Source organism: Cladosporium halotolerans (genome assembly GCF_011745625.1).
Source record: "Cladosporium halotolerans strain TM138-S3 chromosome Unknown Sca52, whole genome shotgun sequence".
NCBI classification, from domain to species: domain Eukaryota; kingdom Fungi; phylum Ascomycota; class Dothideomycetes; order Cladosporiales; family Cladosporiaceae; genus Cladosporium; species Cladosporium halotolerans.
In genome coordinates, this window is record NW_027191503.1 from 1 (window position 1) to 27,005 (window position 27,005).

Sequence of the window (27,005 nt, forward strand, 5' to 3'; positions counted from 1 at the left end):
CCCCCCTCCGTAACACAACATCATCGTCCCAAACCCCAGACCCCAGAACCCCAGCTCCCAGCTCCCCCTCCCATCCCAAACCAACATCGCACAGCCTCAAAAACCGCAGCCAGCACCAGCGTACCTACATCCGCGCGCCGCGCGCCGTAAGCGCAGCGCGCAGCCCGTGGCTAGATCCGTACATGTAAAATAGTAAGCCGCACAATCTCCAAACCCCCCGAACGGCCCAAGCTGAGCGAAAGTGCGCCAGGACCGGGGCTCTACAAAGCTACAAAAGGAACACAGACGGCCGCACCTGCCGGCTCGGGGAAATCAGACGTGGGAAATGTCGATTGATTTGTCAGGGCCCGTGGGCCCCTGTAGTAAGGCTTTGATTCTCGCGTGAGAGCGACGTGGCTATCTCAGCTAATAAGTTGGTAGGGCAAAGAGAACAGACAGCAGCTAAGTAGTGACTCGCCGTCTGGCGGCTGTGGGGCGCGCAAGAGGGGGAGAGGAGGGTATAATCATCAGTAAGGCAAGGAAATCCATCGCTCGCTTCCTTCGCCGACGTTGCTGCAATGCCTGGACGGTTTCCTATCTTTTTTTTTGTAATGTCATCCTTTCTTATGTTCCACCGGGTCTCACTCTGCTTCATCTCCCGGCCTGGGAACCATGCTTGGTAAGCCGAAATGAAGCTATGCCGCCTCGTGTCAACGCCGAAGAGCCCGCATCAACCAGTGCGGGTAGAGTGGTGTACTTACCTGCCAGCTCTTCGCACTGGCGCGCCGAATCTTCGTCGTCGACGGGCTCGATCAGCCGGCCAGCCCATCGGGGGCTTGTTTTTGTTGTTTTTTCGAATAGATCTCGACGATCTCGTAGGGTTCGCCGAGTTTCAAGCCAGCGCGTCGGCATCGGTCGCGCGGTCTTTTGTGTCTTTGGGCGTGTCCATGCCCGCCTCTTGGGTCTCGTGGAGTCCGATGTTCTCTCGAGCTACACGTCAACGTCAGGCGTGGCAAATCCAAGGACGCCTTTCAGCTCAGCTAGATTTTGAAGCAAAAAGGAACAAACATCTTCCGACACCTGTCCGTTGTTGGCTTGCTCAGGGCCCTTTGCCGTTAGCGTTGCCGTTGGGCAAGCCGTTCTCCGACTGGCGGCGTTTGGCGGGGTCTTTGTTTTCCTGCGATGGGATGTCAGCGATCGAAAGTTGTACTGCACAGGGCGGTCGAGAACAAATCGCTGGAACTCCGCCCTCAAAAAAGACACGTACATCGAGTCCTGCGCCGGAGACCGTGCGTTTGTTATTCGCCGGCGCCGCCTGTGGTGTGCTCTTGGCCGCCTTCGATTTCTTAGCCCGTGTCGGCCGAGCTTCGCCTTCTCCGAAGAGATCGGCTGGGAGGTCGTAGCTTTACAGATGTTAGCGGTTGCATCTTGGTGAAGGTGTATCAGTGGAGCGGATGGCATGGGAACGTACTTGCGGATGTGCGTAACGCGGATGGAGTTGATGTCAGGGTTGTAGAGGTCGGCGCTGGTGACGATGTTCTTGTAGTCATGGATGGCATAGGAGATGTCGAGCGACTTCTGGTTCGGCTTTAGGTCAATGCCGACGTAGTAAGTCGTTGTGTAGATCTTGTGCTTGCCATCCTTTGCGGCCTCGCTTGAATCAGCACCTTCCGCGACGGGCACGGGCATGCCCTCGGCATCCGTCTGAGCAGCGGCTTGCGTTTGCACATCTCCAGCCGTCTCAGTCGTCTCAGACTCGTTGATCTGATAGTCGAGACCGCCTTGTAAAACGGTATCTGTTTGATCTCCAGGCAAGCATTCATGTACGCGATCGAAACCTTTGTTGAAAGGATGCGCGAGCTCGACGCTACTTTGCAGCTCCTCAATCTTCATGATAAGCCTGCGCAGGCGAGCCTGGCAGAGACCGGACCACGCTTGTTGCGCTTCTTTCGAATGACTAGCCGAAACAACCATAAGATAGTGCTTGTAATCTTTCGTGAAGAATGTGTGTTTCTGGAAGAGTTCCTTCCATTGTTTGGTGCCGGAGTCGGTAATCTCATTCGTGAGATCAAGGCCCCTCTTCAGCTCCTTCAGCAGAACCTTCTTGGTCGAAGGTCCTATGTTGTGCGTCGAGTTCATGGATGGGTATGCGGGTGTAATGATCGGCATGAGATGCTTCTTGTCGTGGAAGCTAGTGTTCGGATCCCACTCACGGAGCTGCAGAGGCGCGTCTTCTCTGTTTTGGAGTCTGACAGGATCCGGCCATCTCCAATTTGACATGAGCCAGAAGAAACGTGAGACAATGCGGGCGGCAGCGGCCTTCGGATATAGCTGGCAGACCTTTGCGACCATCATCGCGAACGCGACACCTCCTGGGAAACCAACGATGTTGCCATAGATTGCTCGCCGTTGCGCCCATAGTTTAACGGCGCGAAGAGCTAGTCGGAATGGCTTCGTTTGAGGGACAGACGTTAGGATGCGATCAGTAACACGAGTGCCGTTGACACATCGAAGATCAACTTCGTTCAGTCCACGGAGCAAGTTGTTGTCGGTTAATTGGAGTGAGCTAGGGACTGATGCGATCTGGAGATTCGAGAAGATCAGATCAATACTGATTCCGAAGAGCTCGATTTTGATGATCGGCACGCTGGCGTCGGGTACCGCGGTCAACTCTGTGATGTCCTTCGCGGCAATATTGCTCTTGAGCAGGTCCGGGAAGTATTTGAAGAAGTCATCGCGCGTGACATGCTTGGGTGCGACCACCAGTGTGTCAATATCCGATCCTGGCCCGTACACGCCCAAGCTGTAGCTACCATACGTGAAGACCTTGCCGCCTGCGGTATCCAGGATGGCGGAAGGGAGTTTCTTTGCCCTGCCAACAACTTGTACCAGCTCTTTTGTCAGTTTTTGTAGTTGCCGAAGAACGTTCTCCCTGATGATCATTGTCAGCGCATGCGGCAGCTCTAGTGCTCTTGCGACAGCCTACCTTTGTTTCCCTTCCTCGGGCGACTCGAAGTTCTTCTGCGCTTTGAGCTCGGCCATCAACCGGTCGCTGAGCTCAATGTCCTTCGGCGAGGGAGGGTCAATCGACAATGGCTTGAACGGCACATTGTTCTCCGAGTCCGCCATCTTGCGCCTTGAATGTTCGTCCTTTGCTCTTTCTGGGGCCCACGGTTGCACGATTTGCTGAACTGAGGTGTGGCTCGTGGCGTGCAATGAGTCGACCGTAAGGAGTGAGTATGCGCTACAACACGGGGTCCCGTGCGCCAGACGCCGCGGAGTGGTAGAACGAACTGTGATGGGATCGGAGAGCTGAAGACAAAACGGCGGTTGAAGGTCGGCGACGGAGCGATGATCAGTTGCGGCGCCTGGAGCAACGGCCCGCCCGTCGCAGCTGGCTTGTTTCTCCACGCAGGGGTCCCTTGGTTTCGGCTTGATACATGTGACAGATCACTAGAATACATGATAACACGCTTTGATCTAATTACACCATCATCACGATGCACACGTGCGATGATAACCCTTCCTTAGCGAGGGCTTGTATCGGGCAATAAATGCGACTATTGAGAATCTGCAAATATGTCTTGAACGAAGCTTCGAATGAATTCACAATCCGTGGTACATGACGGAAAATGCGCTCTGAATACGGATCACCGCCGATTAACACCATAACTCCGCGCTTCAATTGAAGGCATCCATAGGGTATCTCAAAAGTCCATGACAATGCCAGCGACGACCTTCTCCAGGTCACTCTTCTCCAGCCACCTTTCCTCGCTTTGGCTCGCGACCCCATTTTCAACATCCTCCTTCTTTGCCAAAGACGATCTTGCGATTGTCTCGCGAATATAGATCTCAAAGTACTTCTCTAACACAGCTAGTGCATGCTTATCAATTTTCGTGTCCTTCGAAGCAAAGTTCTCGTGCAAGAGGCGAAGGAGGAGAGGGCGGGGTATTGAAGGAACATCGCCTGATTGAGAAGGGACCCGCGGAGCGACGATGTCGTTGACCGAGCCCATATACGTGTCCATCTCATCTTCTGAGATAGAGAGCGGTGAAGGTTCCTTGCGATTTGGCGGGCGGCCAGGCCTTCGCTTAGCAGGCGCTGTTGGCTGAGGCGGTTGTCGTGGTCTTGCTGTGAGCGGGTCGTCGGCTAGGTCCTCCTCAGAGTCATCCGCTGCCTCCTTGTTTGTATTATCTGTCCGTCTGCTGGATTCATCTTCAATCCCATCCTCGTCCTCGTCACTATCGATGACGCGAGCCTTTCGCTTCGCGCCAGCGTTGCTCGTGCCAGCGGCTATTCCAGTGCGAGCAGAGGCAAAGTCTGAACCGCTTTTCTTCGCAGCAGGAACACTTGTTCTGCCTGTAGCTGGAATATTCGCACTCGGTGTCCTACTCGCGGGCCGTGAGGTGGTATCCGTGGAGGTTGACGCGACGCGGGGCACTTGGCTCGGTCGTTGAGGTTTGAAAGGCGGTGGTTTGCGTTTTGACGGAGGGTATGTCACTGTCTCCTTGGGCTCCTTTCGAGGAGGCATGCTGCCTTCGCTGTTCTTGTGTCAAGGACCAGATGACGGGCTTGTTGCAATGCGAACACTTTCAGGGTAGAGAGGTCAAGAAGCCTCGGCCATGCGCGTCACGTCACTGGCGCGGTGACATGTGACGCGGATTTAAATCCTGCATCTAATCTGATCGCGATCAGCAATCCTCCGCCCTCCCTTCGCGAAAGAGTGTACGTGGTCAACCACCACAGCTGCCTGTAACCTCACAAACTGTGCTGTCAAGTCGAATCTCGGGCGAAAGCGCGATGAGACTGAAACCGCACAAGTGAGCCGGAGAATGTACCATCTGGCCAAATCGCTGTACTTGCACGCTACAAGCAAAGAGGGTAAGCTTAGCATCACGTACAAGAGCTCTTACTTCAACGTGTGTTACAGACCGCTGACGAAATATCGACTGCAGAGTATTCCATCTTACTCCTCGGCCTCGACAACGCCGGTAAAACCACCCTGCTCGAGCAGATCAAAAGCTCATACAACCCGGAGCACAATGCGCGGCTGAACACAGTACCAACCGTCGGACAAAATGTCAGTCTGGTGGATCTTGGAGAATGTTACTTGAAAGTTTGGGACGTGGGCGGACAGCACACGCTGCGAGGCCTGTGGCAGAATTACTACAGTAGCTGTCACGCGATTGTCTTCGTAATCGACAGCACGGATGTAGGCGATGCGGACGTGGAAAAGATCAATGAGCATGATACTCCCGGAGGCGGAGGGGTGGATGTAGGACGACTCGAAGAGTGCAAGATAGTCTTGGAGTCTATCCTGGAGGACCAGCAAACCGAGGGTGTACCTCTGCTGGTCTTAGCGAACAAGCAGGACGCGGAGGACTGCGTTGAGGTGGTCAGGATTAAAGAGGGTCTCGTCCGGAGAGTCATAGAGGGCGAAAAGGGCGCGAGCGTACGAGACAGTAGGGTGCTGCCATTGAGCGCGTTGACGGGCACGGGTGTCAGGGAGGCTGTGGAGTGGGTGTGCAGCCGTGTGAAATGGAATAAGGAAGCAAGGCCACCAGTCATGAGGTGAGATTAGGGAATAATAACACCACGGTATTGGAAAGACACGTTCGATTGGAGGTAATCAAGGTTCGACCCCTACTATTTAAATCGGTGCGGCTCTGGCCCTCCTCGTCGACCGGGAGCTCAAGTTCTCCCACACACCTTGCATGGCACTGGAGTCGTTGAATGCATCAAATCGTATCTCGCGTTTCTCGAGCACCATGGCTTGCATTAGCTACCTTGAAAAATAGTCGTCCCTATATTCGTCGCTGCGAAAGAGCGTATCGAGATCTAAAACGATGAGGCGCCAAGCATGAAGCGCATCACGCATCACCGCCACTGCACTGCTTCACCCGGTTGCTGCGTTCAGGTAACTGAACCATCAGCCTCACGCACCATTTGCCCTATCAACAAGCGTATCCGCCTACACCTCCCTGAAACCCGTCACATCCGACCCTCCATCAAGCCACCCTTGCGACGCGGAAGCGGGAGAGCCCTTCCCACACGCGCCTCAAAGCCCCCCGGGACACCACCAGCGGCCTCAGCACCAGACTACCGGCATTCCGCGCCCCATATCTTCCTTATCGAACACGCGGTATCGCTTAGGACGCCTGCTTTTTCCTGCGCCGTGTTTCTGGAATCTCCGACTCTTAGGCGAAGGCCTGTCATTTCGTTTGTTCGCGCTACAAGCAGGCCCCCCTGGACAAACGGAGACACTCTCGCTGGCCGGGAGTGGCGGTGTGATATCGCCTTGCGTCGTTAGAACAGGGAAGTTATTGACAACAGTCGCTGTTTGATGGGCGGTGACGAGATGGCTGTCATGGAGGTAAGGCAAATTTCCTTCATTTTTCCCAGGAGAAGTACCTAGGACCATGCGCTCCTTCTTCCCACTCCAACCTGGGCCGACTCAACGTTGCTGTTCATCCAATCCGGAGCCACGCCGGAATCGATCAAGAAAACCAACTGTGAAGGGCAGTGGCGCTGCTGGTAGCCGCAACAGCGTGATGTGATCAGTCACTATCCCGACAGTAACGGTGGTGTTACATTTGTTGCCATTTGTGTAAGTCTATCAAACCAGAACCTCCTTCGCTCGTGTCACATCAGCCGTATGGAAAGACGAAATAGTCCTCCGTTATCGTTGCGCATCTGTTCTCGCCACCAGGCCGGCTACAAAACACCATCTCAACATTGCCACTTGACCTTCGATTCCCATTCTAACAGTTGTTTCCATGTCCAGATCCTGCCATGCATACCCTCTTCAGCTCGAATATCCTTAGCCCGCCGCCTGCCCCAGCGACCCAACAGAACCCCTTTGAGTTGCTTTTCAACTCGGCAGCGACGAGCAATTCGACAGCTTCTGCCTCAAACTCATCGGCACACAGCTCACCGATCGAGTACAATCTGTTGACACGACGCTTGCAGGACGAGCGACGCGCAACTGAAGATGCTAGGCATGTCGAGCCCACAGCTGTGCGGCGAAAGGGGCACCCGAAGCTGTTACTCATGGGCCAGCGAAGGTGAGATGGAATTGGTCCGGCGAGCTTTCTCGAGTTTAGCGACTGACTCTCAGCAGGAGCGGCAAATCCTCCATCCAGAATGTGATCTTGCAGAAGATGCCGCCCACAGAGACTCTTTATCTCGAATCAACAAATACCGTGAAAACTGTCTCGATGCAGTGAGTCCAATAGAACCAAAATGTTTTGCCATGTGCTGACGTCCGAATCAGATCTTTCGCTCAATTTGAGATGACGGAGGTTCCCTCACAACTCTCCATCGAATCTCCAGAAATCGCATACTCCGAGGCCAACTTCCGCGAACTAGGTACTGTCATCTGGGTCATCGACGTGCAAGATGATTACCTGAGCTCGATCAACTCGCTCGTGCACACGGCAGGTTTTCTCGCTGAGAACTACCCGCGAGTGCACTTCGAGGTCTTCATCCACAAGACGGACGGCCTGAGCGAAGAGTACCGTTACGACGCCTTTAGGGAAGTGCGGCAGCGCGTGCAAGACGAGCTCTCGGACGTCGGCTTCGGGCACCGAGAAGTCGCGTTCCACCAGACGAGCATCTTCGACCACTCGATTTACGAAGCGATCAGCAAAGTCGTGCAGAGGCTCTTGCCGCAACTGCCTGCGCTGGAAGCTCTGCTCAACAGATTATGCTCGACCTGCGGTATGCAGAAGGCATATCTCTTTGACACAGCGAGCAAGATCTACATTGCCACGGATGCGAGTCCGACGTTTCTGAAGGATTACGAGGTGTGCTCTGATTATGTCGATGTGATTGTCGACATCAAAGCCCTATACGGCTGGCAACAACCAGCGAAGAAGCCGGCAGGCGGCTCAGATGCCGACGATGAAGGTATCGGCGAGAGTGTTGTCACGTTTGAAAGGAACGGTGACACCTACATCTACGCTCGAGAGATCACGGAGTAAGTATCACCTCTACAGAATGTTTAACCTGGTAATCGGTGCTGACGCATACCAGACACCTTTCTTTGATCTGCCTTATGGGTAAAGGCAGTGGAATCGACAAGAGGGTTCTGATTGACTACAATGTCAGTCTGCTACAAGATGCCGTGGTGGAAGTGTTCAAAGTCTGATGAGAAGTTGAAGGCTCATCAGATCAGGAAATGCTTTGGTATCATATTAGCGTGTACATTTAAGCGCATAGTCGTGTACTCGTGTATTGTGCGGTTCGAAATCCCCTTCTGAACAATAGTATCCATGCCGTCGGACGTTTCCTTGATCCGTCGTCTCACATGTGCTAAAAGATCGTTAAGCGAGCTCAAGCTCTCGCAGAGCCCCACGGCCCTGCGGCCCACTCCCTCCGCATTGACCGTTGATGACCCTTGCCCTAAAACAAGCTGGCCATTTGTCACGATGCCATAGAAGCTCTTGCGCCAGATCACACCATCGCCTTTTACACGCTTCCGGTGCATGCTGATCGCACCAGTTGAGCGCTGAAGGTGCCAACGAACGAAGTTCGCTCGCGCCTCAACATCCCGTTGAATTCCTAGTTTGGCACGATCGGCCCAATACCCCTCCTTCTACCGGCGAGATCTACGACTTTCGAGCAACGTGCCGAGGGATCATTGCTTGCGGGCTGGTATAAGAAGCAGGAGAGTCGCTCTGTCAAAAACCGCAAGATTGTACCTGCCGAAGACTAGGCGACGATGTCCACCGACAACGATCTAAGAAGGAGGGTTGGACTTCAAGACAAAGACGCGACAGGATCTCAAAATGAAAAGAGTAATAAGGACAAGAAGAGTGCATCCAGCAGTGGAGGCGTAGGAGTAGTGGACGTGTTGCGGATATTGGGTGGGCTCTTCCTTCTCAACTGCCTGCTGAGCTACTTCATCACAAACGATTCCGTGCTCTGGGGCTACCGGCCATGGTTCGTTCGGCCGGCCGCGGTGATGCGATACTTGGTAAGAAATTCAGTACTCAAGTGCAGTTCACACAATCAGGATACTAACAAAATTCTACAGCAAGGCCCCGTCTCCCTAACCGATGCCGAGCTCCTCGCCTACGACGGCAGCGACCCAAACAAGCCCATCTACCTCGCGCTCAACGGCACGATCTACGACGTCACGGCCGGCCGCCGCGTCTACGGCCCCGGCGGCAGCTACAACGTCTTCGCGGGCAAGGACGCCGCGCGCGGCTTCATCACTGGCTGCTTCGCGGAGGACTCGACGCCGGACTTGCGCGGCGCCGAGTGGACATACGTTTCGGTCGACGTGCCGGGCTTCGAAGAAAAGGAAGTGACGCCTGAGCAGAAGAAGCTGAGGGAGCAGGAGCTGCGGAATGCGAGGAAGAAGGTCAAGGATACGATTGAGGGCTGGTCGAAGATGTTTAGGGGAGCAGGCGGGAAGGATTACTTTGAGGTCGGAACTGTGAAGAGGGAGCCGGATTGGTTGGAGAAGACGCCGAAGAGAGGGCTGTGTGCGCAGGCTCAGAAGAACAGGCCGAAGCCTAAGACGGCTGGAAAGGACGCTGGTGCGGCGTATAGGCCGGGCGCTTGAGATGTTGAAGCTGTGATCAAATAGATGCGTAAAGCGATGATTATCTCAATCGGAAGGACGTGTTCTTCACCACTTAACGTCCTTGCATGTCCCAGTGAGAATGATAGCTTTGGGTGGCTAGTAGCATGGTCGTGTACTTCCATCAGGCCATTCTCTTCGTGGTTTTCGCATCGACGAGCTCTGGTAACCCTCATACACACCGCATCACATGGATAGCCTCTCGTTATGATAACGTAATTGAAACGGGACAGCAATTCAGCGGAAAAAAATGTGGCAAGCGGTTGATGTCAAGCTACCTGCTCCAAACCGCAGTCCTCAATACGCCGTGATATCATGCAATGCCACCAACCCAAACTTCATCTACTCCTGGGCAACAGCGCGGGCTGCAGTCACATGTTAGTGTCCAGTGATTCCGATAGTTGTATCCTCGAGTTGAACGTACTGTAGATGTTGCAGGTGTTGTGACCGACAACCTTCTTGATTGTGCCCTGGGCTTCGAGATCGTTCAGGGCCTTGCGGGCGAGGGAGCCGTTGATCTTCAGGCGATCGACGAGGACGGCGACGGTGATCAGACGGTAGGACTGGACATCCTTGTTGAGACGCTCCTGGAGGGTCTTGTCGAGGATGACGGCGTGGACGGCCTTGTCCTTGACTATTGTGCGAATCTACGTTAGCGCTCGTTCCATTCCGGATATCCTGGTCGGCTCGACGACGTCGCTCGATGTCTCGGTTGTTTCGATATCGTGCGCGATGCGAGACGGTGTTTAATGTTGTCGCCGTGTCGCACGGGGGGAGATGGAGGATGGTGTTCGCGTACCCTTGCCCTTGGACCACTTCTTCTTTTGCTTTCCGGCGGGAGGCTATTGCATTGTTAGTACGAGCAGCCTTTCGTCGCTTCCAGGCGCGGCGGGCACATACCATGATTGTTGTCTGTCCGAGGAGAGTAGTTCGATACGCTGTGGTCGGATGCCCGGTTTGAAAAGGAATGAGTGCGGCTTTCCGTGGCTTGGCGAGCGGGGAGCGAAATTGTGCGCAGCCAGAACGTCACGTGCGGGCCGGCTTTGTGCCTGCCGTTTGGCTTTCACGGCTTTCAATTCTGGGGGACCCAGTAACGTAGTGCCAGCTTTGGACGTCACTGGATCAACCTTCAAATTGATGGTGTATGGATAATGTTCAGTTTGACAATATTGCCGCTATTGATGATCACTAGTACTGCCCTCATATGATGCTGATTGCTGCCAAACGCTCGCAGTATGGAACCTGCAAGATTTTGGCACAGAGACGAATCGCTATGCGCTCAACAGCCATCTCGACAGCCAGACCGATTACGGCAAGAGCAGTAGCTGCTCTGATAATCACGGTGGGCGGCGGCTACTCTTGCTCGCTTTTTGGAGTGTGTAATCGATCTTCCGGCACTTGGCTATTGCGAAGTGCCTTGGCCAAGGCTGTGGCCTCATCGAACCCATTGTTGATGATCTGAATGTCATCCTCTTCTAACAGCTGATGGTCGCCGTCGTGAAGCTTCTGACCTGAGCAATTCGGCAGGTGCAGTGCTGTCTCAAGGGCAGCGTTCTCACCAAGCCCACCGTTCATGCTGCGGACATCTTCATCATTGAAACCTTCATCTGCTTCCCCCTCAGGTTGTTGGCCTGTGGTTGTTTGCGTGTTTAGCATAAGCACGCCGCCCAGACCACGAACTCCGGATCCAGAGCCGTTAGCGCGCAAGAGTTTATTAGGAGACTCAAGGGTGTCCAAATATCTTCTCTTGCCGCCAGCCTGGGTATTTGGGGTGGCTCTGGCGAATATACTACCGTCCATATCGACGCTTTGTGGTCCACTTCTGCTTCCCAGACCTCCGCTCATGAAAAGATTTGATCGCTCACTAGACGGCCTCTCGTTATAGCCATCTTCTGGTCCACTCGGCCCGGGACGCATAGGTGGCCTCTCGTCAGTTCCCGGACAATCTGGCCTATTGGGGCCTGATCTGTTTGGTGGTCCTCTGCCATGATCGCTATCATAGCCAGATTCATCTGATGAGCTGTCACTGTCTGTCGGTTTATCCGGAAGACCTCTCGCAGTCCGAGCTTGTTTGCGCCTCGTCGCGTTCCGTGACCTGCGCTTGCTCTCTTGACGGCATTCTCTTTCGAGCGCCTTCCGCCTTGGATCTTTGGATTGTACCAACTCCAATTTGATTGATTCGATATCATCCGCATTCTCAGCCATGAGGTAGCTCCAGGCGAGCCAGAGAATCTTCCTCTGCATCAACTCTTTTTCTTTTGGTCTACTGCTGCCGAAGTATCTGGGGTCAAAGAGGGACTCCCAAGCCACTTCGCCGAGCATAGGGTCGCCAGGGACTGGTTCACCGTGAGGTTTGGAGTGAAGAGCGATCTCTGGCACATAGTTCACATCCTCAAGGCTGGCCTCGTCGATGATGGGCGCAAACCAAACTTCGGTCCAGTCGCTGCGCCTTCGGTCCAGTCGCTGCGCCGAAGGCCCACCAGTATCCGCTGACGAGATGCTCTAATCACCATGGCCTTCTGAGTGGTAGACGGTTCTCTTCGGGGTAGCGTTCACTGTATTTCGCAACGATCTCTCAGCTTATTCGTGAAGAGGTTGTCCCGGTTGAACCTCTTCTAAGATAGTATAAGGTTCTGAGTGTGTCTGTTGGATGGAGGCGATTGTTACAGTGTCGGAGAAGTGGAGGGATGACTGAAGTAATATATGGACCATCAGACACATGTGAATGCTTTAATCTTGATCCCCACGTGAGTACTTGACCAACGTTCAATGCGACATGTTGGCCATTCAGTAAGTGATGCTCCTGATGTGACGTTGGGAGTGTGAAAAAGTTATAAGGAAAAATTAAGCTGACAAAAGATCAGGCACCTGCTGTTGTTTAGAAAAGAAGTCTTGGAACATACCCCAGGGGGTCATGTATTCAGTTTTGGTGTTCTCGAGTAATGTGTTTGTTTATTTGAGCCTCATCCTTCGACACGTCGCTCCACACACATGCTTACCCAAGTTCTGCGCACTCGAAGGGCTTCTCGTCTGCTGGCTCTGATTCATTTCACAGCTTTTTCGGAACCGGCCCGTGCATCACTCGGGGGGTCCTGATCTCCACGAGTCTCGAATACTTCGAGCTTTATGCCTGAGTGGCCAACATCACTTGTCGGAGACCCTCAACCCATCCTACAACCTCGCACCTGCCAATCCCCTCACGACCAGCTCCACAACTCCAACGACGGAAACCTCACCGGCGACGCGTGCCCCTCATCATCAACCTCCATCGGATCCCCAAAATCACAACCTCCCCTCCCACCCCTCCCCTGATCCTTCCTCGGCAACGGCCTCAATCTCGTCCTCCGCCCCATCTCCCCCATCCCATACAACTCCTTCTCGACCCGGATATAGCACTGCAACCGACTGATCTCATTGACCAACCACGCGATCTCTTCCTTCGCCGCCCGCAGCAGCCCCACGCACTCCTCCGCGCCCATCTCGTCGACGTCCGTCGGCAGCACGGCGTCCCAGTCCTCAGGCCGCGACTTGTAGTACTCGCCTTGCCGGACTTGGATGTTGAAGTCGTCTGCTTCGACGACGAGGAGCGAGATCTGCTCGTCGAGGGTGTCGGTGATCTCGTTGATTGCGGCTTGCAGCATGACGCGGAGCACGAGGATGGAGTGCGAGGTGGGCGAGACGGTTGTGTGGGAGTCTTGGGTTTGCGAGCGGAGCCAGGCTTTGAGGTCGTTGAGCGGGGAGAGCTCAGGGTCGGTGCTGTAGAATAGGAAGTTCCAGTCTTCGGGCATCATTGGAGCGGTGTGCAGGCTTGTGATTTGAATTGTGGATCTGTTGCCTTGTTTGGGAAGGGTCTCGAATGATGATAAGAGTCGAGATTGGAGTTGCAGCTTTGCACGAACGAAGCGTTGTTGTATATCAAGTCTCGTGAAAGCACGGGAAAGCCAGCGTTGTGTCATGTGAACACAAGTACTCATTCACGTGCGAAGTAGCATTTGCTCGTGAATAGGACCGACCAGAACTGTTCGCCGCAACCCGCTTCTAGCCGGCTGGGAAATATCAGCCTTCACTCTCAGTAAAAACCGGGATGTTGCAAAGCACATGTATTACGCTGTCATGAAATGTATGGTATATCACGCAGATCCGCCACCCGAATCACCCTGTACATCATTAACCACCACCTACTGCTGATACACGTCCAAACTAAACTGCACAGGGAACCTCTCGACACCCGGCACATCTTTCCTCACATACACCGCCGGGCTCCAGCCCAAACAATGGAAGCCAGCAGAACCAGTCTGATCGATCTGGACCTCGACCCGCTGCCTCGGGTCACTGAGCACATCGACCCAGATTTCACCAGGCCTGCCAACCTGCATCTTCTTCGTCGACCACTTGTTATACGGCCCGACGCTGAGCACAACAGCGCAGCCAGGGCGGTCGTGCGTGCCCGCCCGCGTCCAACCGACGACACTCTGCGCGTCGAAGTAGTCCGTCTGCTGGCCGTAGGCGAACATGCGGCGTGCGAAAACCAGGTCAGGGAGGAGGCTGCGGTTGCCGGAAGTCAAGCAGGCGGGCGGTGAGGCCTGTTTGCCGCGAGTGCCGTACATGTCGCCCCAGAAGACGCAGGGCAGGCCCTCGGCGCGGAGGAGAATGAAGGCGTAGAAGAGGGATTTGAGGCGGACGTCGATGGGGGTGGCGGCAGCTTGGCCGGGCTGCGTGTCGTGGTTTGTCACGAGGGTTACGGCGCTTTGGGGTCGCTCTTTGAGCAGGGAGCTGCGCATGATGGTTCGGAGGTCGGCGTTGGGGGAGCCCGCGACGACGTCTTTTGATACGCGAGAGAAGTCGGAGACGAGCGGTGCATCGTATGCGTACGCACCTTGTCCGACTGTGTCCAGCCACCTGGTGATCTTTGCGACTTTGCCTGTCCATACCTCGCCGACGATGAAAGCGTCGCGGCCCCGTTTGGCACGGCTGGCTTCATGAGCACGCGCAATCCAGTCCCGTGCGAATCCGTATGAAAAATGGGCGGCAGCGTCTAATCGAAAACCATCCAGACCATTCTCTTGGATCATCCAGTCGGCCCATCTGAACAGGTCTTCGCGGACGGCGGGGTGCTTGTGGTCGATGTCGGAGAACATGAGGTAGTCAGCGTTGCCGTGAAGATCGTCCACATCCTCAGCCCAGTCTTTGCCCGGCCGCTTCATTGCAATGGTCGATTTCGTGTCGGACTTCTTTCCACTCAAGAAACGAGAAATACGGTGCATGCCCTTCTTGAACAGGTCCGGATGCTCCTGGCCAGGTTTGGGGAAGTTCGCTGGATCGTCGATGATCTTGTAGATGGCATGCTTCTCCGCCCTTTGGTCCCAGTCGGTACCCGAGAAATGCTCAGCCCTCCACTTCATGGGTGAATATGCGCCGTTGCGGTTGTCGTGGTTGTACACGATCCAGGGTGTGATTTTCTTAGGAGCAGAAGTCTCTACTCTTCGGTCTAAAACGATTCCACCGTCAGCACCCGTCCACAATCTCTTGATTCCCCCTTCACCCCTTGCGAACTTATCACTCACCTTCACCATCCACCTCAACAGCCCAACACTCCATCGTAGTATCGCCCGCAGTCTTATGATTCAAAACCGCGTCCCAAATCCCCTCGACGCCATTTCCCTTCAACTGCCGGACCAGATCCCCCAGCTCCTCTTTACTTCCCCACTTGGTATTCCTTCTACATTTCTGATCGAACTCGCCCAGGTCCCAGTAGTCGTAGTGGTCGTAGCCGTTGCCGTTGCCGGATGGCTCGTTCGCTTTACAGCCCGGCGGCAGCCAGAACATTGTCAGGCCGAGGCCGGCGAGCGAAGGCGTGAGGCGCGCGAGGCGGGCATAGTGGGAGCCGGGGGAGTGCGATTCGTTGTGCGAGGGCTTGTCGCTCTTGGTGTGCCATTCGAAGGTTTGGAAGAGGGTTTGGTTCTGCGGTGTTTGCTGCCCCTGGCCGGGGAAGTGCATGGTTGCGATCGATGTGTGTAACGATTGCTGATAATTGTACAAACTACTTCCCCTGGTTATGAGACAAACTACAAGGTCACCCCAAGTCTCGTATCCGCGAAAGTATATCCTGAAGACCGTCTGACAGCCCTGGCGACGTCAGGGCAGACCCACAGCAAAATCCGCCCATCGTTGCGCCGGGCGGCGCGGAAGCGCGTACGGCGGTCAACGGCCAGTGCCTTGGCCATGCTATGCCATCCGGCTCGGCGAGGGCGATGTTGTCGGCGCGAGGACCGGGGTGGTGCCAGGTTTGCAGTCGGATGCGGTGAGCTGCTGGCAGGCTGGCAGGTCGTCGGCCGAGGCAGGAAACGCGCATGCGGGCTCGTGGCAGACGCGCTGCGAGAGAGCCAGTGGAACGGCGATCGGCCCTGATCGCCAAGCGCCTTCATGCGCAGGTACGGACAAGGCGTGAAAAGTCGTAAAACTCAATAGTCACCATTCCTGTTCGCGCACAGTTCCAAGCTGTGACGGCTAGAGTCGACATGGTAGCTCAAGGTGGAAATGGCCAGTACAAAAAAGAAGACAGAATGCATTACATCTACGCCCGTGAGCGCAGCCCGTGTACCTATGATACATAGCGTCCCAGTGTTCTATCTTCTATCCAGCAGGCATATCGCAACATTGCCGGCCAAATAGTCATGCATGAACGCTTGAAACCAAGTACCAAAACCCCCAAGTCTTTTGTCGTGCAAGGCTCCGTGCGCGAGCACGTCGGCCGCCTCGCGTTTGCTTTTTATGTTCCAGAGAATTGACTGTATCCTCTATTACATTGAATTGATAACTCCTCTCCAATTAAGTGATGCGCTTATTTGGCGATCTCGACACCACCGACGGCGCCAATGGCCTGGAAAGATTGTTAGTGGAAGTCAACGTGATGGACTGTGCAATGGCTTCAATCTTACCTTCTTGATGTCACCGTAGATGGCGAACTGACCGGCGGTCAGAGTACCAACCATGAAGAGACGGGCACCGATACCGGAGAAAGAGCCACGGAGACCGAGCTCCTTGGCGATCTTGATGAGACGGCTGGTGGTGCCCTCACCAGGAAGAGCCTGGGTCTTGTTGATCTTGGAAAGCATGGTGTCGGCGGGCTGGGAGATGATGGCGGCGGCGAAACCGGCAATGAGACCGGAACCGAGGTTGACGGCGGTGTTGGTGCCGGAAGAGGCAGTGGCCTTGTCGACGTAGTTGGCGTAGATGGCCTCAGCGACCTTCTCGTAGACGACGAACTTGGACATGGTGTAGGGGATCCTGTGGAGATGTGAGCGGTTGTCCCGATATTCTCGGTGCGTATTCCTCAACTTACTGCTTGAACAGAATGGGGCCGAAGCCACCGTAGAAAGCACCAACACCCTCCTCCTTGGCGATCTTGGAGAAACCAGAGACGAGGCCAGAGGCGAAGGTGGGCTGGGAAACGAGACGGATACGGGTGGCCTCGAGAGGGCAGAGGGCAATGTCGGCGAAGAACTCGGCGGCACCAGCAGAGGCGAGGTAGACGGCGGTGCGGTTGTTGGCGGCAGACTCGTAGCCGAGGAGGCCAATGGACTGCTGCTTGAAGAACTCGTAACCACCGAACTTCAGGGCACCCTGGAGGAAGTAACCAGCGAAGGTGGGGCCGGCACCAGTGAGGAGAGCGCCAGCGCCCTCATTCTGGATGACCTGCTTGAAACCGCCGATGAAGCCGCGGTTGTAGGTCTGGGGGTCGAGCTGGATGCGGGTCTTGACGCTGTGAGCGCGTTAGCGGGCTGCGCTCGCGCATTGCGACGTACGGTGTACGCGGCGGGTGACGGCGGCGAGAGCTTACACATCGACGGGGGTGAGGCCACCGTGGGTGACGGAGCAGCAGACAGCGCCGGCGAAAGCGAAGCGAGAGTAGAGGGCGAGGCCAGACAGCTTCTGGGGCTCAGCGGCCTGGACGTTCTGCTTGACAGCGTCGATCTTGGCGCTGCCAGTGGAGGCGGGCGGGGCTTGGGCGGCCATTGTAATTGATGTGAGGTGAGTGGAGATGGAGTGAGGTGATGTGGTGTGGTGGTGGGAGTAGGTAGGTGGTGCAAAGGGAGAGGACGTATAAGCTTCGATGTTTTTGAGAAGCCGATAATTATTCGGAGGAGCGGCTAGGCGGCGCGTTGGGGCAACCCCCGTCGCCAATGAAAACGGCACGCGCTATGACGAGCTGTGGCACTCCCGCGCAGTCGCCGGTCGCCCCGGAGCAACGCCTTATCTTGACAGGCCTACCTATACTCTACCATCTGCATAAATATTTCTCTCGCACTGGGCCGTACATGTCGCCCGGATCAGCTCATCGAAACACCTCGGAAAATAAGCGATGCCATTGTATATCGTCCTCAGGCCTCACAAACGAAGTGAGCGCAGAGGCATGCCGATTTGCATGTGATCCAACTTGTTACGAAAGCATTGGTTTGATAGGCATCACATTAGGTCGTCGGCTTCATTGGCCATAGTGTCAGACAGGCTCACTTCTCCAAAGGTGCTTAGAAATAGCTGAGAGGAGATGAGTAGTATTCATTCCAGCCTTCACTCTTCAGGCCCCAACCGATCATTTCTTCCAAGAGCCAGCCCCAATGCCACCCAACTGGGCCAATGTCTTCTCGGGACCCTTCGCATCAATCAACAAACGCATTTCAGGGTCGCCTTTCTCCATCTACCAGTCGTCAGCATATTGATCATTCTCGCAAATAGTCTGCAGCTTCTGACTTACAGCCTTTTGATACGCTGGCCTGGCTGCGACATCCTGCACCCAGCGAAGGATATTCGGAAATCTTGTGAGATCCAGCGGCGGACCCCAGTACCTCTGCGTAGTAATCGTATACATCGGCATGATATCCGCGGCCGTGAACTCGTCGCCAGCCAGCCACTTGCTCTTTTTCAAGCGGGAGTCCATCACGCCCAAAGCGCCGTTGTGCAACCTGTCATCCCTAAACGCCTGAACCTTCTTGTCGTCTGACGGAAACATCGCTCCAACCATCTGAGGCTGCAACGTCGCGTTGCTGAAGTGGAACCATTGCAGGTACTCAGCGTAGTTGCTGGCCGTCGGCTTGACGGCCAGGCGACCGCCGCCGTACCGATGGATGATGTATTCAACAATCGCACCGCTCTCGGCGAGCGTGATGCCGGCATCAGAGTCCTCGACGAAAGGCGATTTGCCCGTGGCGTTGCCGGGCACTGCTTTGAGGGAATCTGGCGAGAGCATAGGAGACCGGGTGTGATGAACGATCTTGTAGGGAATGTCAAGTTCTTCGCAGAGGAAAATGATCCTCTCCGATTGAGAAATACCGAGGTGATGTATTGTGAGGACCATATTTGCGGTTAGTACTGTTCAATGGCTTCAGATCTTCGAAAACAGTCTAATGCTGGAGTGCGATGCCCTGCAAAGTCAAAGATACAAGGTCGATCAGGAATTCATGCAGTTTGGCCGAGAGTCCACAAGCTGGAAGAGCAGATATATGTTAAGTGCGAGTCTCGATGCCACGGTGCGATTTGGAATCGAATAAATACCTGCTCCGCAAGTTCAGCCCCACCTTGCGGTCATAACAGTTGCATAAGGTTTTCGGGCGCCCATCTTCCGTAGCTCTTACGATCAGCAATCAAGATGGCCAAGGTGCCTCTATTCCATTCTATGGATTGTCTCATGTACTCGATCTGGGCCTTGAAATGGCACAATGACTCACGCGAGCTGGGCCAGCTGATGGTAGGAGGCTCTTATCGTTGACCAATTGATCAGTTGTAGCGAAACAGCTGGCGTGCGCTTTCGCTTCCTTCCGAAAGCGAGTGCTTAATGCCGGACAAGAGCATCTTCCAAAAGTCATGCAAAAGCAGGTCATCGGAGATTATACTTGACAGGGTCTCCCACATAGGCAACCGCAAGAGAACGACCTTCACTACTAGCTGATGAAGGGTGGACTTTGAACCAACCAAGTTTGGCTTTGTGGAGCTGTTTCTGCTACGGTCGACTACATCTAAGACTTTCTCAGCTCATCTTGGAATACGAATCTGGGTTAGCGTGCCTGGTAGAATCCACTCTTCATCCTGCCACGGGATATCGTCCTGTCGCTGACCGGACATTCCTCCCGTAACACCGCATGTCAATAATTGGTCCATCGTGTCAAAACGGACAAACAGCACGGCTGCGCTCGCAAATGCTCTGCCGTGTAGTCAGGGAGCGTGGGAGGTGGCCGGCGGACTTACACGCCATACCTAGCTCCGTTCGATGCATCCTTCAAGGAGTGCATAAGGATAGGACGTCTTCTCTCGCTTGCCCAGGTAGTCACCATCTTGTAGCATTCTTGCGTCTCCCGATCAGTTATTCCAGCTCACTAGACAGTTTCATTGTCATTACCCAAAGATCGCAAGCAAGATGTCAAACAACAACCACTTGAAGAACATTGCCATCGTTGGCGTAAGAGCCTCCCTGTGTTCACTTGATTCGAACTCAGCTGACGGTACTCCTAGGCCGGTGGCAACAGTGGCAGCTTCATGGCCCAATCCCTTATTGACACTGGTCGCTTCACTGTCACTGCAATCACGCGCCCAGAAAGCACCAGCAAGCTCCCTGCAGGCATCAAAGTCGCTAAAGCCTCGACCAACGACCATGACGCTCTTGTCTCTGCCCTTCGCGGTCAAGATGCCCTCATTATCACCCTCAGCGTCACCGCTGCCGCGGAAACGCACGGCCAGCTCGTCCGTGCTGCGGCCGACGCTGGCGTGCCGTGGGTGCTGCCAAACGATTGGGGCTTTGACACCACGATCGATGAGGTGGTCAACGACATCCCCGGCGCTTCAAAGGGACCTAAAGGCCGTCGAGATGTCCTTGACACAGGCGTCAGCAGCTACATCTCTGTCACCACTGGATTTTGGTACGAGTGGTCCCTCTCCATCCCGTCGGCTTACGGCTTTGATTTCGCCAGCAAGACGGTCGATTTCTGTGACGATGGCGAGACGAAGATTTCCATCTCGACATGGCCTCAAGTTGGCCGAGCGGTGGCCGCGTTGATGAGCCTTCCGATCAAGCCTGAAGGCGGAAACACCGAGCGCTGCCTCGAGAACTTCAGGAACAAGATTGTCTACGTCAATTCTTTTACTGTGAGCCAGAAAGACATGCTTGACTCTGTCTTTCGTGTGACCGGCGACAAGGTCGAAGATTGGACCATCGTCAAGAAGCCCGCCAGGGAAAGACATGCCGCTGCGGCAGTTGCGTTGCAAGGCGGCGAGCGCATGGCGTATGTGCGCGTGATGTACACGCGCATTTTCTATGACGACGGAAACGGTGACTTTGAGACGAGGAAGGGAACCTCCAACAAGCTTCTCGAGCTTCCGGAGGAGAGCCTTGACGAGGCGACCCTTCGGGCTGTCCAAAGGGCCGAAGTGTCTCAGGCGGCATTCGCTCGGCTCGTCGAGGAAAGACTTGAGCAGGAGAAGAAAGGCGTCGCACTTTAGGCTAGTACACGAGTGACATGATCGGACTTAGGATGTTGCTTTCTCACCCATCAGCCTCAGCTTGATTGCTGACAAACGTCCCAAGTCTCTCGAAGGATCACTTGTTTGGCCAATAGGCGAGCTGCTCAGGTTGGACTGCAGCCACACACTACTTTGACACGGCAAGGGAACGAAAACGTGCTCAAAACTACTTTACATGCAATCCCAACCGTATAGTCTCACACGGTCTCTCCCCTAATAGACACGGGGATGGCTGTCCCGCGGGGCTATATGCTGCTGCCTGGTACCAGCTCACTCCTAGCAACACCCAAATGTAGGTCCAAGGTAGAAGCGTACAAAAGACCGAAAATATGTTGGAGCCCTGACCGCACTTGTGAACAAGCAATCTAACATCTGGTTCATTCGAAATTCGAACAACTCAACGCCAACGCGGTCTGACCGAACATGCGTTCGCTAACGGCATATGCAGTGTGTTGCATAGCAGCCCTTCTGATGTCTAGCGGCAAGGTTTTCGCCGCATACAACTATATATACACCGGTTACCCTCCCAAGTACTGTGTGTATCACAAATATGAACCTCCTTCAGTTTCACCTACGCTCTGCTAATCACCCTAAGGTGTCGGCAACAACCCAGGTCCAAACTCAAAGGCTCCCCCAAACAAATGGGGCTTTGTTCTTTTCCGTGCTTACGAGCCTCTCGATATCTTCGGTCCCTACGAAGCCCTCTATGCACTTTCTCGCGTCCACAAAATCGATATCTCCTGGCTGGCTGAAACCCTCGACCCGGTTACTACTCAGCCTCTTCTGGCCGCGATGAACCCCAAGAACAGCAGCTCATTCATCGGCATTCCACCGACACACAGCTACGCCACCGCTCCGCGCGACATTGAAATTTTACTCGTCCCTGGCGGGCTCGGATCTCGCTCGCCATACATCAACTCAACTCTGGACTACATCACCAAGAGCTTTCCCAAGCTCAAGTACCTGATCACCGTCTGCACTGGCTCTCTGGTCGTCGCCAGGACCGGCCTTCTCTCTGGAAAGCGAGTCACCACGAACAAAGCTGCTTTCAAAGACGTAGTCGCCGTCGATCCCTCTGCGCGCTGGATCCCGCACGCCAGATGGGCAGTCGACGGCAAGATCTGGTCCTCAAGTGGCGTCTCTGCGGGTATCGACGTGACTCTGGCGTGGATCAGCTGCCATTATGGAGACGATGTTGCGACCATGGTGACCAAGTGAGTATGCGGGTGTTTACTTCTCAGCTGTGCCTGGTCCCGATCACAAGCCTTGCCAAGCGAGCATTCACTAACGAAGCGTGCAGTGCCATGGAATACGAACGACACACCGACTCCTACTGGGATCCTTTTGCTGAGATCTGGAACGTCACTGCGCCCTCGGGAGCGTGAGCGAAGGGTGCAGGCTTGGCGTACACATGCAGCACAATAACTTGCTCAAATGGTCGCACGACCGCCGCAATTGCGAGCTGCACATGTGATAACGAGCCGAGAATGCGACAAAGCTGAGAAGGTTTTTTGTTCTGCCACGTGCGATATTATTAGGATGTATCCACTGATATAAACTCTGTAACCACGCTTCATGCCGATATGCTACTACAAGACAACCCTTCACAAGCATCCTCAAATTTGCACAATCACTGCAAGCATTACCAAGCATGGACATGTCAAGTATGTCAAGCTCTATGACAATGGATATGACCATGGACATGGCTGGTCCAACAACCTCGAGCGTAATGCCCTCGGCAACAGGGCAGGCCATGGACCACGACATGGGAGGTATGGGAGGCATGGTCAACAACTGCAAAATCTCCGTGAGCAGATCTCTAATGGAAATCACCGGCAACATGCCTTGCTGAGGTACCCTTAACAGATGCTATGGAACTGGAACACTATCGACTCTTGTACGGACCCTCCACTGATGCCTTCATTCCGCCACCGCTGACGAAAGTGCAGGCTTCATTTCGAGCAGCTGGCATATAACAAGTAAAGGGATGTTCGCCGGTTCCTGCATCGGCGTACTCCTCCTAGTCATGATCCTCGAAGCCCTCCGCCGTGCTTCCCGCGAGTACGACGCCTACATCGTCCGTTCACACCAACAGAGCATTGGCTCGCCGCAAGTCTTCCCGGCAAACCTCGAAGGAAGCCCTGGCAATGCGAACAAAACCCCTTCGACCCAATCAACCACGCCTCTCCTTCAACCGACGACGTTCACTCCGACGCTCTCACAACAGCTCATCAGATCTCTTCTCCACATGGCGCAGTTCGCGGTCGCCTACTTCGTCATGTTGCTGGCTATGTACTACAATGGGTACATGATCATCTGCATCTTCATCGGGGCATTCGTTGGTGCTTTCGTCTTTAGCTGGCATAGCATGGCGTTGCCGTGAGTTCTCCGAATCTTCGTGAGAACTGTGTGTGTCTGCTAATATGAGGCAGGGGAGATCAGCGCTCGGTGACATACTGTTGTGGTTGATGGTCGGAGGTGTGACTATAATGTGGGGCTCCGGCCGAATGTTACAATGATCTGGGAGCTGCAGCACGCCGATCGTGAAGACTTTGGCAACCTTTTAGGCTTACGAGTGGCTGGCATTATCTAAAGATTCCGTCTCCGAGCTTGAGTGTATCGGAGACGATAGGAATCGAGAGTGGTTTTCAAAGGCTTCTTAGAAAATTTCTCTTTTGAATTATGATACGATGACTCGTACAAAGTAGCGTAAGATGCCTACGAACTTTTGTGTAAGCAATGGTATGATCATCGTCATCCGCCCAAAGTGTGCAGCAAACCTGGCCATGAATCACCGTGCAGAGCAACGACACAGTAAGCAATTTGGTATAAAGACTGAGAATCCCTCGCAAGAAATTCACAGATAGGAAGGAACTCATGCTCAAATGTTGTTCTGGAAAAGTGAAGCAACCGTAAGGTAGCAACTCGTGCTGCTCGTTCGGCGGAATGGCTTATCTCCGAAAGCCGGACTCTTCCGATCCGATCACCGCCGTAGGGCTGAGGCTGGGAGTTTCTCATCCACTCACGCGTTGTTGGCGACACTTTCGAGCGGAAGACATAGAACCTTCATACTCGGCACATACGTGAGAAGAGTAAGGCTTACGTTGCATTGGGCGTAGTCTTACCTTCACTTTATGCTCATTCTGATTTTCCGTGCCGGAAATCCCCCAGCCGGGACACCGACTAACCCCGAGCATCATGGCTGAACGGACATCCGAGCATGGACTCGAGCTTCTGAGCTCGGCGACAGCGTACATGCAAAACGATCTGATAAGACAACCGCTTCCAAAGATGGAACCGCAAGACCCGCCGCGTCCACGTAAACGCCGTCGTGCCGCGCTCTCGTGTGAGCAATGCCGACAGAGAAAGCTAAAGTAAGTAGCCTCAAGGCTTAGAAAGGTGTACCCGTACTTCACAGATCCGGTGTAGCACTGTGGCAATCGCTGTTCCATTTACGAGGATGTTGACGTGGTTCTCATAGGTGTGATCGAAGCGATCCATGCGGCGCTTGTGTCAAGTCTCGTCTTCCAGCTTGCGTTTACAAAGACAACAGTGCTATCGTTGCACAGTCCAATGTAGGTAGGATGTCGTGACGACATACAATTCTCTTGAATGTGAAGCGCATCGGATTTGAGAGAGATATTGACATAGTCCAGGCGTCGAGAGAATTGCAAAGTCACACGCCATCACTTCCAATATCTTCTCAGCCTCACCAATCTTCGATTACATCTTCAATACTGCCACCTTCACCAGCTGTCACACAATCGCCTCTGATCCGACCAAGTGAGCAGCAGCACGCCGCGAAGCAACACCTCCCTCTTGATGGCCTCGAGCATATGAACCCGGCACCGCTCAGAGGCATCCGCGGAACTTACACGAAGAACAGGCTCTATGGCGAAAGTCACTGGACCAGTTATCTGACCACGTCCTCCATTGCTATCGAAGGCATTCGCGAGATCGCCCATGAGGGCTTCAGCGATGCCTTCGGCCTTCTCGCCAAATGTAAGGCCTTGGCCAGAGAAGTAAAGACCCAAGAGTCTCCCGATGATATAAAGCTCAGGGAGGGTGAGAGCCTTTTACCGAGCCGGTCAGTGGCAGACATGCTGGTTCAAGCCTATCTGCGGTCTACCGATAAAGTGTTCCACGTCCTCGATGTTCCACAGTTTATGGGCTTCTACGAGCAGTACTGGAGAGATTCCACGAATGTACCTCCAGGCTTTCACGCAAGTATGATACTTGTGTTTGCCAATGGTGCTGCTGTATGCCCAGATCACGGCCTCAGCCGCAAGAACATCATACACTGGATCTACTTAGCATCACGATGGCTCAATCAACCACGCGCAAAGATGCGCATGAACTTATGGAGTCTGCGCACCCATTGCCTCCTCCTCCTTGCCCGCCAGTCGAATGGCGTCGACGGGAAGATGACAGCGCTCTCGGCTGGATCTTTGGTTGTAACAGCGATGCACATGGGGCTTCACGTTGATCCTATCCATTTCGCAGAGTCTCAAGTGCCTCAACAGGAGTATGAGGTCCGTAGACGACTTTGGGCAGCCGTTCTCGAGCTGGAGTTGCAGGCCAACATTGACTCCGGAGGAAGACCACTGATAAGGGAAGACGACTTTGACTGCATGCCTCCTAGCAACGTTGACGAGGCTAGCTCGTCGAGCGCCACCAACCGACGTGCCGCCTCTCCGCTGGAAAGATACACACAGTCTTCAGTCCAGATACTGCTTGCACGGTCGATACGAATTAGGTTGAAAATCGCCAGATTTGTTAACGACTTTCGCCCTGCGCCTAGCTACCAGGAAGCGCTTGCCCGGAGCAAGGAGCTGGTTGAAGACATGCGCCAGAGCACAGCGCTCATCGAAGGCTGGCGAAAAGCCAACGCGCCAATCAGCCAATTCCAGATCGAGCTGTACAATCTTCTCATGCAGCGCTTCTTGCTGGCCCTACACTACAATTACGCGCTCAAAGCGAAAGACGAACCTCTCTTCTATTACTCACGCAAGATTTGCCTCGACTCTTCATTTTCCCTGCTATCTCCGCCAGTTCTACAGCGTGACCCAGACTTCTACCGAGCGGTGCTCCACGGCTGCAGCGTCTTTCAAGACGTCTATACCGCGGCAGCCAACTTCTTAAGCGAATACGTCTGCGCTGAGAATGCCAACACGTCCCTCCTGATGCCTTCGCCTGGCACATCATCAGAAAACCACCTCATCGCAGCCATAGAGGGCCACCTACCCTTGAGTCTGGCAAGAGTCGAAGCAGGGCAGACGAACGTCAAAGCTCAGCTACTAATGCGCTGTCTTCTGACGTTCGCCAAAGCAATCCACAACGGCACGGACGTTAAGAACGACCTTCGCAAGGCGATAAACATCTCTTTGGAAGATGCTTACGCTGCCCTGAGGACGAGGCTTGAGGGCTCGTCCCCGGCGTCGGAACCGGCGGGGAATATGCCGTTGGGCGACGATGTGTCGCTGGAGAATCTACTTGGGTGGCTTCAGGGTGATGACGTCTTTGGGTCTAATGGGGATGATATGTGGCTCAATGGGTTTGACTGGTCGGGTGGGAATGATGGCACGATGGCCGGGGAGGCACCCACGATGTGAGTCGGGGCAAAGTGGAGTCACAGAGACTTGCAAACTCTTCGGCTTGAGATACCAACAATGATAGAACGATTTCATTCAGCAAGCTATTTCCTGACTTAATGCTTTCCGCTCCTGGTTATCAGGTTTCTTCAAAGAAAGTCGAGACAAATGTGAGACGCACATGTGTTGTCTTTATCATGCTGACGAATGGATCGTCAACATATCGACGCTGACAGTGGGTTTGCCGATGTCATACCAAGCGAGGCATTGAGTGGTCGAACCTTTTCATCGGTCCGTTTCTCAAGCAAGCAAAATCGGTGCAGTACATGTCGCA

The 27,005-nt window shown here is 54.2% G+C and overlaps 13 protein-coding genes across 13 annotated transcripts; 7 read left to right on the top strand and 6 right to left on the bottom strand.

The window, feature by feature from the left end:
- Positions 1 to 332: 332 nt before the first annotated feature.
- Positions 333 to 3,295, bottom strand: WHR41_08874 (uncharacterized protein). The gene is made up of 5 exons (XM_069377478.1): positions 2,966 to 3,295; positions 1,451 to 2,911; positions 1,247 to 1,382; positions 741 to 1,156; positions 333 to 674 (listed from the first exon to the last, which is right to left on the bottom strand). Exons 1-4 carry the CDS (start codon positions 3,106 to 3,108, stop codon positions 1,079 to 1,081), a joined length of 1,818 nt encoding a protein of 605 aa, XP_069225481.1. The 5' UTR covers positions 3,109 to 3,295; the 3' UTR covers positions 333 to 674; positions 741 to 1,078.
- Positions 3,296 to 3,686: 391 nt separating this feature from the next.
- WHR41_08875 (uncharacterized protein) lies at positions 3,687 to 4,511 on the bottom strand (the record flags this gene model as incomplete). The annotated part of the gene is made up of 1 exon (XM_069377479.1): positions 3,687 to 4,511. The coding sequence occupies one exon, from the start codon at positions 4,509 to 4,511 to the stop codon at positions 3,687 to 3,689; it is 825 nt and encodes a 274-aa protein (XP_069225484.1).
- A 174-nt stretch (positions 4,512 to 4,685) lies between these two features.
- On the top strand, positions 4,686 to 5,872 carry WHR41_08876 (uncharacterized protein). The gene is made up of 2 exons (XM_069377480.1): positions 4,686 to 4,861; positions 4,936 to 5,872. Exons 1-2 carry the CDS (start codon positions 4,813 to 4,815, stop codon positions 5,553 to 5,555), a joined length of 669 nt encoding a protein of 222 aa, XP_069225503.1. The 5' UTR covers positions 4,686 to 4,812; the 3' UTR covers positions 5,556 to 5,872.
- A 44-nt stretch (positions 5,873 to 5,916) lies between these two features.
- WHR41_08877 (uncharacterized protein) lies at positions 5,917 to 8,129 on the top strand (the record flags this gene model as incomplete). Its single annotated transcript, XM_069377481.1, has 5 exons — positions 5,917 to 6,587; positions 6,765 to 7,044; positions 7,101 to 7,202; positions 7,254 to 7,958; positions 8,015 to 8,129. The coding sequence occupies exons 2-5, from the start codon at positions 6,773 to 6,775 to the stop codon at positions 8,127 to 8,129; spliced, it is 1,194 nt and encodes a 397-aa protein (XP_069225502.1). The 5' UTR covers positions 5,917 to 6,587; positions 6,765 to 6,772.
- Positions 8,130 to 8,422: 293 nt separating this feature from the next.
- WHR41_08878 (uncharacterized protein) lies at positions 8,423 to 9,623 on the top strand. The gene is made up of 2 exons (XM_069377482.1): positions 8,423 to 8,957; positions 9,018 to 9,623. Exons 1-2 carry the CDS (start codon positions 8,703 to 8,705, stop codon positions 9,549 to 9,551), a joined length of 789 nt encoding a protein of 262 aa, XP_069225483.1. The 5' UTR covers positions 8,423 to 8,702; the 3' UTR covers positions 9,552 to 9,623.
- On the bottom strand, positions 9,548 to 10,539 carry WHR41_08879 (40S ribosomal protein eS25). Its single transcript, XM_069377483.1, has 4 exons — positions 10,470 to 10,539; positions 10,369 to 10,411; positions 9,994 to 10,203; positions 9,548 to 9,934 (listed from the first exon to the last, which is right to left on the bottom strand). Exons 1-4 carry the CDS (start codon positions 10,470 to 10,472, stop codon positions 9,912 to 9,914), a joined length of 279 nt encoding a protein of 92 aa, XP_069225482.1. The 5' UTR covers positions 10,473 to 10,539; the 3' UTR covers positions 9,548 to 9,911.
- A 3,115-nt stretch (positions 10,540 to 13,654) lies between these two features.
- Positions 13,655 to 15,863, bottom strand: WHR41_08880 (uncharacterized protein). Its single transcript, XM_069377484.1, has 2 exons — positions 15,134 to 15,863; positions 13,655 to 15,057 (listed from the first exon to the last, which is right to left on the bottom strand). The coding sequence occupies exons 1-2, from the start codon at positions 15,564 to 15,566 to the stop codon at positions 13,748 to 13,750; spliced, it is 1,743 nt and encodes a 580-aa protein (XP_069225479.1). The 5' UTR covers positions 15,567 to 15,863; the 3' UTR covers positions 13,655 to 13,747.
- Positions 15,864 to 16,114: 251 nt separating this feature from the next.
- On the bottom strand, positions 16,115 to 17,685 carry WHR41_08881 (uncharacterized protein). Its single transcript, XM_069377485.1, has 4 exons — positions 17,410 to 17,685; positions 16,912 to 17,331; positions 16,508 to 16,856; positions 16,115 to 16,449 (listed from the first exon to the last, which is right to left on the bottom strand). The coding sequence occupies exons 1-4, from the start codon at positions 17,583 to 17,585 to the stop codon at positions 16,411 to 16,413; spliced, it is 984 nt and encodes a 327-aa protein (XP_069225480.1). The 5' UTR covers positions 17,586 to 17,685; the 3' UTR covers positions 16,115 to 16,410.
- Positions 17,686 to 17,782: 97 nt separating this feature from the next.
- On the bottom strand, positions 17,783 to 19,073 carry WHR41_08882 (uncharacterized protein). Its single transcript, XM_069377486.1, has 2 exons — positions 18,325 to 19,073; positions 17,783 to 18,267 (listed from the first exon to the last, which is right to left on the bottom strand). The coding sequence occupies exons 1-2, from the start codon at positions 18,922 to 18,924 to the stop codon at positions 18,163 to 18,165; spliced, it is 705 nt and encodes a 234-aa protein (XP_069225477.1). The 5' UTR covers positions 18,925 to 19,073; the 3' UTR covers positions 17,783 to 18,162.
- Positions 19,074 to 19,691: 618 nt separating this feature from the next.
- On the top strand, positions 19,692 to 21,059 carry WHR41_08883 (uncharacterized protein; the record flags this gene model as incomplete). The annotated part of the gene is made up of 2 exons (XM_069377487.1): positions 19,692 to 20,022; positions 20,076 to 21,059. The coding sequence occupies exons 1-2, from the start codon at positions 19,981 to 19,983 to the stop codon at positions 21,057 to 21,059; spliced, it is 1,026 nt and encodes a 341-aa protein (XP_069225478.1). The 5' UTR covers positions 19,692 to 19,980.
- Positions 21,060 to 21,369: 310 nt separating this feature from the next.
- On the top strand, positions 21,370 to 22,465 carry WHR41_08884 (uncharacterized protein; the record flags this gene model as incomplete). Its single annotated transcript, XM_069377488.1, has 4 exons — position 21,370; positions 21,529 to 21,615; positions 21,676 to 22,294; positions 22,381 to 22,465. Coding segments are annotated over 4 exons (792 nt in total).
- A 266-nt stretch (positions 22,466 to 22,731) lies between these two features.
- Positions 22,732 to 23,734, top strand: WHR41_08885 (uncharacterized protein; the record flags this gene model as incomplete). The annotated part of the gene is made up of 4 exons (XM_069377489.1): positions 22,732 to 22,887; positions 22,947 to 22,977; positions 23,030 to 23,459; positions 23,513 to 23,734. The coding sequence occupies 4 exons, from the start codon at positions 22,732 to 22,734 to the stop codon at positions 23,547 to 23,549; spliced, it is 654 nt and encodes a 217-aa protein (XP_069225476.1). The 3' UTR covers positions 23,550 to 23,734.
- A 397-nt stretch (positions 23,735 to 24,131) lies between these two features.
- On the top strand, positions 24,132 to 26,692 carry WHR41_08886 (uncharacterized protein; the record flags this gene model as incomplete). The annotated part of the gene is made up of 3 exons (XM_069377490.1): positions 24,132 to 24,454; positions 24,562 to 24,655; positions 24,737 to 26,692. Exons 1-3 carry the CDS (start codon positions 24,279 to 24,281, stop codon positions 26,690 to 26,692), a joined length of 2,226 nt encoding a protein of 741 aa, XP_069225473.1. The 5' UTR covers positions 24,132 to 24,278.
- Positions 26,693 to 27,005: the final 313 nt, after the last annotated feature.

Bases quoted from the DNA above. Each gene is read 5' to 3' on its own strand.
- WHR41_08874 (XM_069377478.1), bottom strand. From the start codon at position 3,108: ATGGCGGACTCGGAGAACAATGTGCCGTTCAAGCCATTGTCGATTGAC. The intron at 2,912-2,965 runs GTAGGCTGTCGC...AATGATCATCAG, and splicing joins CCCGAGGAAGGGAAACAAAG to GGAGAACGTTCTTCGGCAAC. The intron at 1,383-1,450 runs GTACGTTCCCAT...ACATCTGTAAAG, and splicing joins CGCGTTACGCACATCCGCAA to CTACGACCTCCCAGCCGATC.
- WHR41_08876 (XM_069377480.1), top strand. From the start codon at position 4,813: ATGTACCATCTGGCCAAATCGCTGTACTTGCACGCTACAAGCAAAGAG. The intron at 4,862-4,935 runs GTAAGCTTAGCA...TATCGACTGCAG, and splicing joins GCACGCTACAAGCAAAGAGG to AGTATTCCATCTTACTCCTC.
- WHR41_08878 (XM_069377482.1), top strand. From the start codon at position 8,703: ATGTCCACCGACAACGATCTAAGAAGGAGGGTTGGACTTCAAGACAAA. The intron at 8,958-9,017 runs GTAAGAAATTCA...AAAATTCTACAG, and splicing joins CCGCGGTGATGCGATACTTG to CAAGGCCCCGTCTCCCTAAC.
- WHR41_08879 (XM_069377483.1), bottom strand. The intron at 10,204-10,368 runs GTACGCGAACAC...TTCGCACAATAG, and splicing joins GAAGTGGTCCAAGGGCAAGG to TCAAGGACAAGGCCGTCCAC. The intron at 9,935-9,993 runs GTACGTTCAACT...ATGTGACTGCAG, and splicing joins CAACACCTGCAACATCTACA to CCCGCGCTGTTGCCCAGGAG.
- WHR41_08880 (XM_069377484.1), bottom strand. From the start codon at position 15,566: ATGCACTTCCCCGGCCAGGGGCAGCAAACACCGCAGAACCAAACCCTC. The intron at 15,058-15,133 runs GTGAGTGATAAG...GAATCGTTTTAG, and splicing joins TGTTGAGGTGGATGGTGAAG to ACCGAAGAGTAGAGACTTCT.
- WHR41_08881 (XM_069377485.1), bottom strand. From the start codon at position 17,585: ATGGCCGCCCAAGCCCCGCCCGCCTCCACTGGCAGCGCCAAGATCGAC. The intron at 17,332-17,409 runs GTAAGCTCTCGC...ACGCGCTCACAG, and splicing joins GGCCTCACCCCCGTCGATGT to CGTCAAGACCCGCATCCAGC. The intron at 16,857-16,911 runs GTAAGTTGAGGA...ACATCTCCACAG, and splicing joins GGCCCCATTCTGTTCAAGCA to GATCCCCTACACCATGTCCA.
- WHR41_08882 (XM_069377486.1), bottom strand. From the start codon at position 18,924: ATGGTCCTCACAATACATCACCTCGGTATTTCTCAATCGGAGAGGATC. The intron at 18,268-18,324 runs GTAAGTCAGAAG...GACGACTGGTAG, and splicing joins GGCCAGCGTATCAAAAGGCT to ATGGAGAAAGGCGACCCTGA.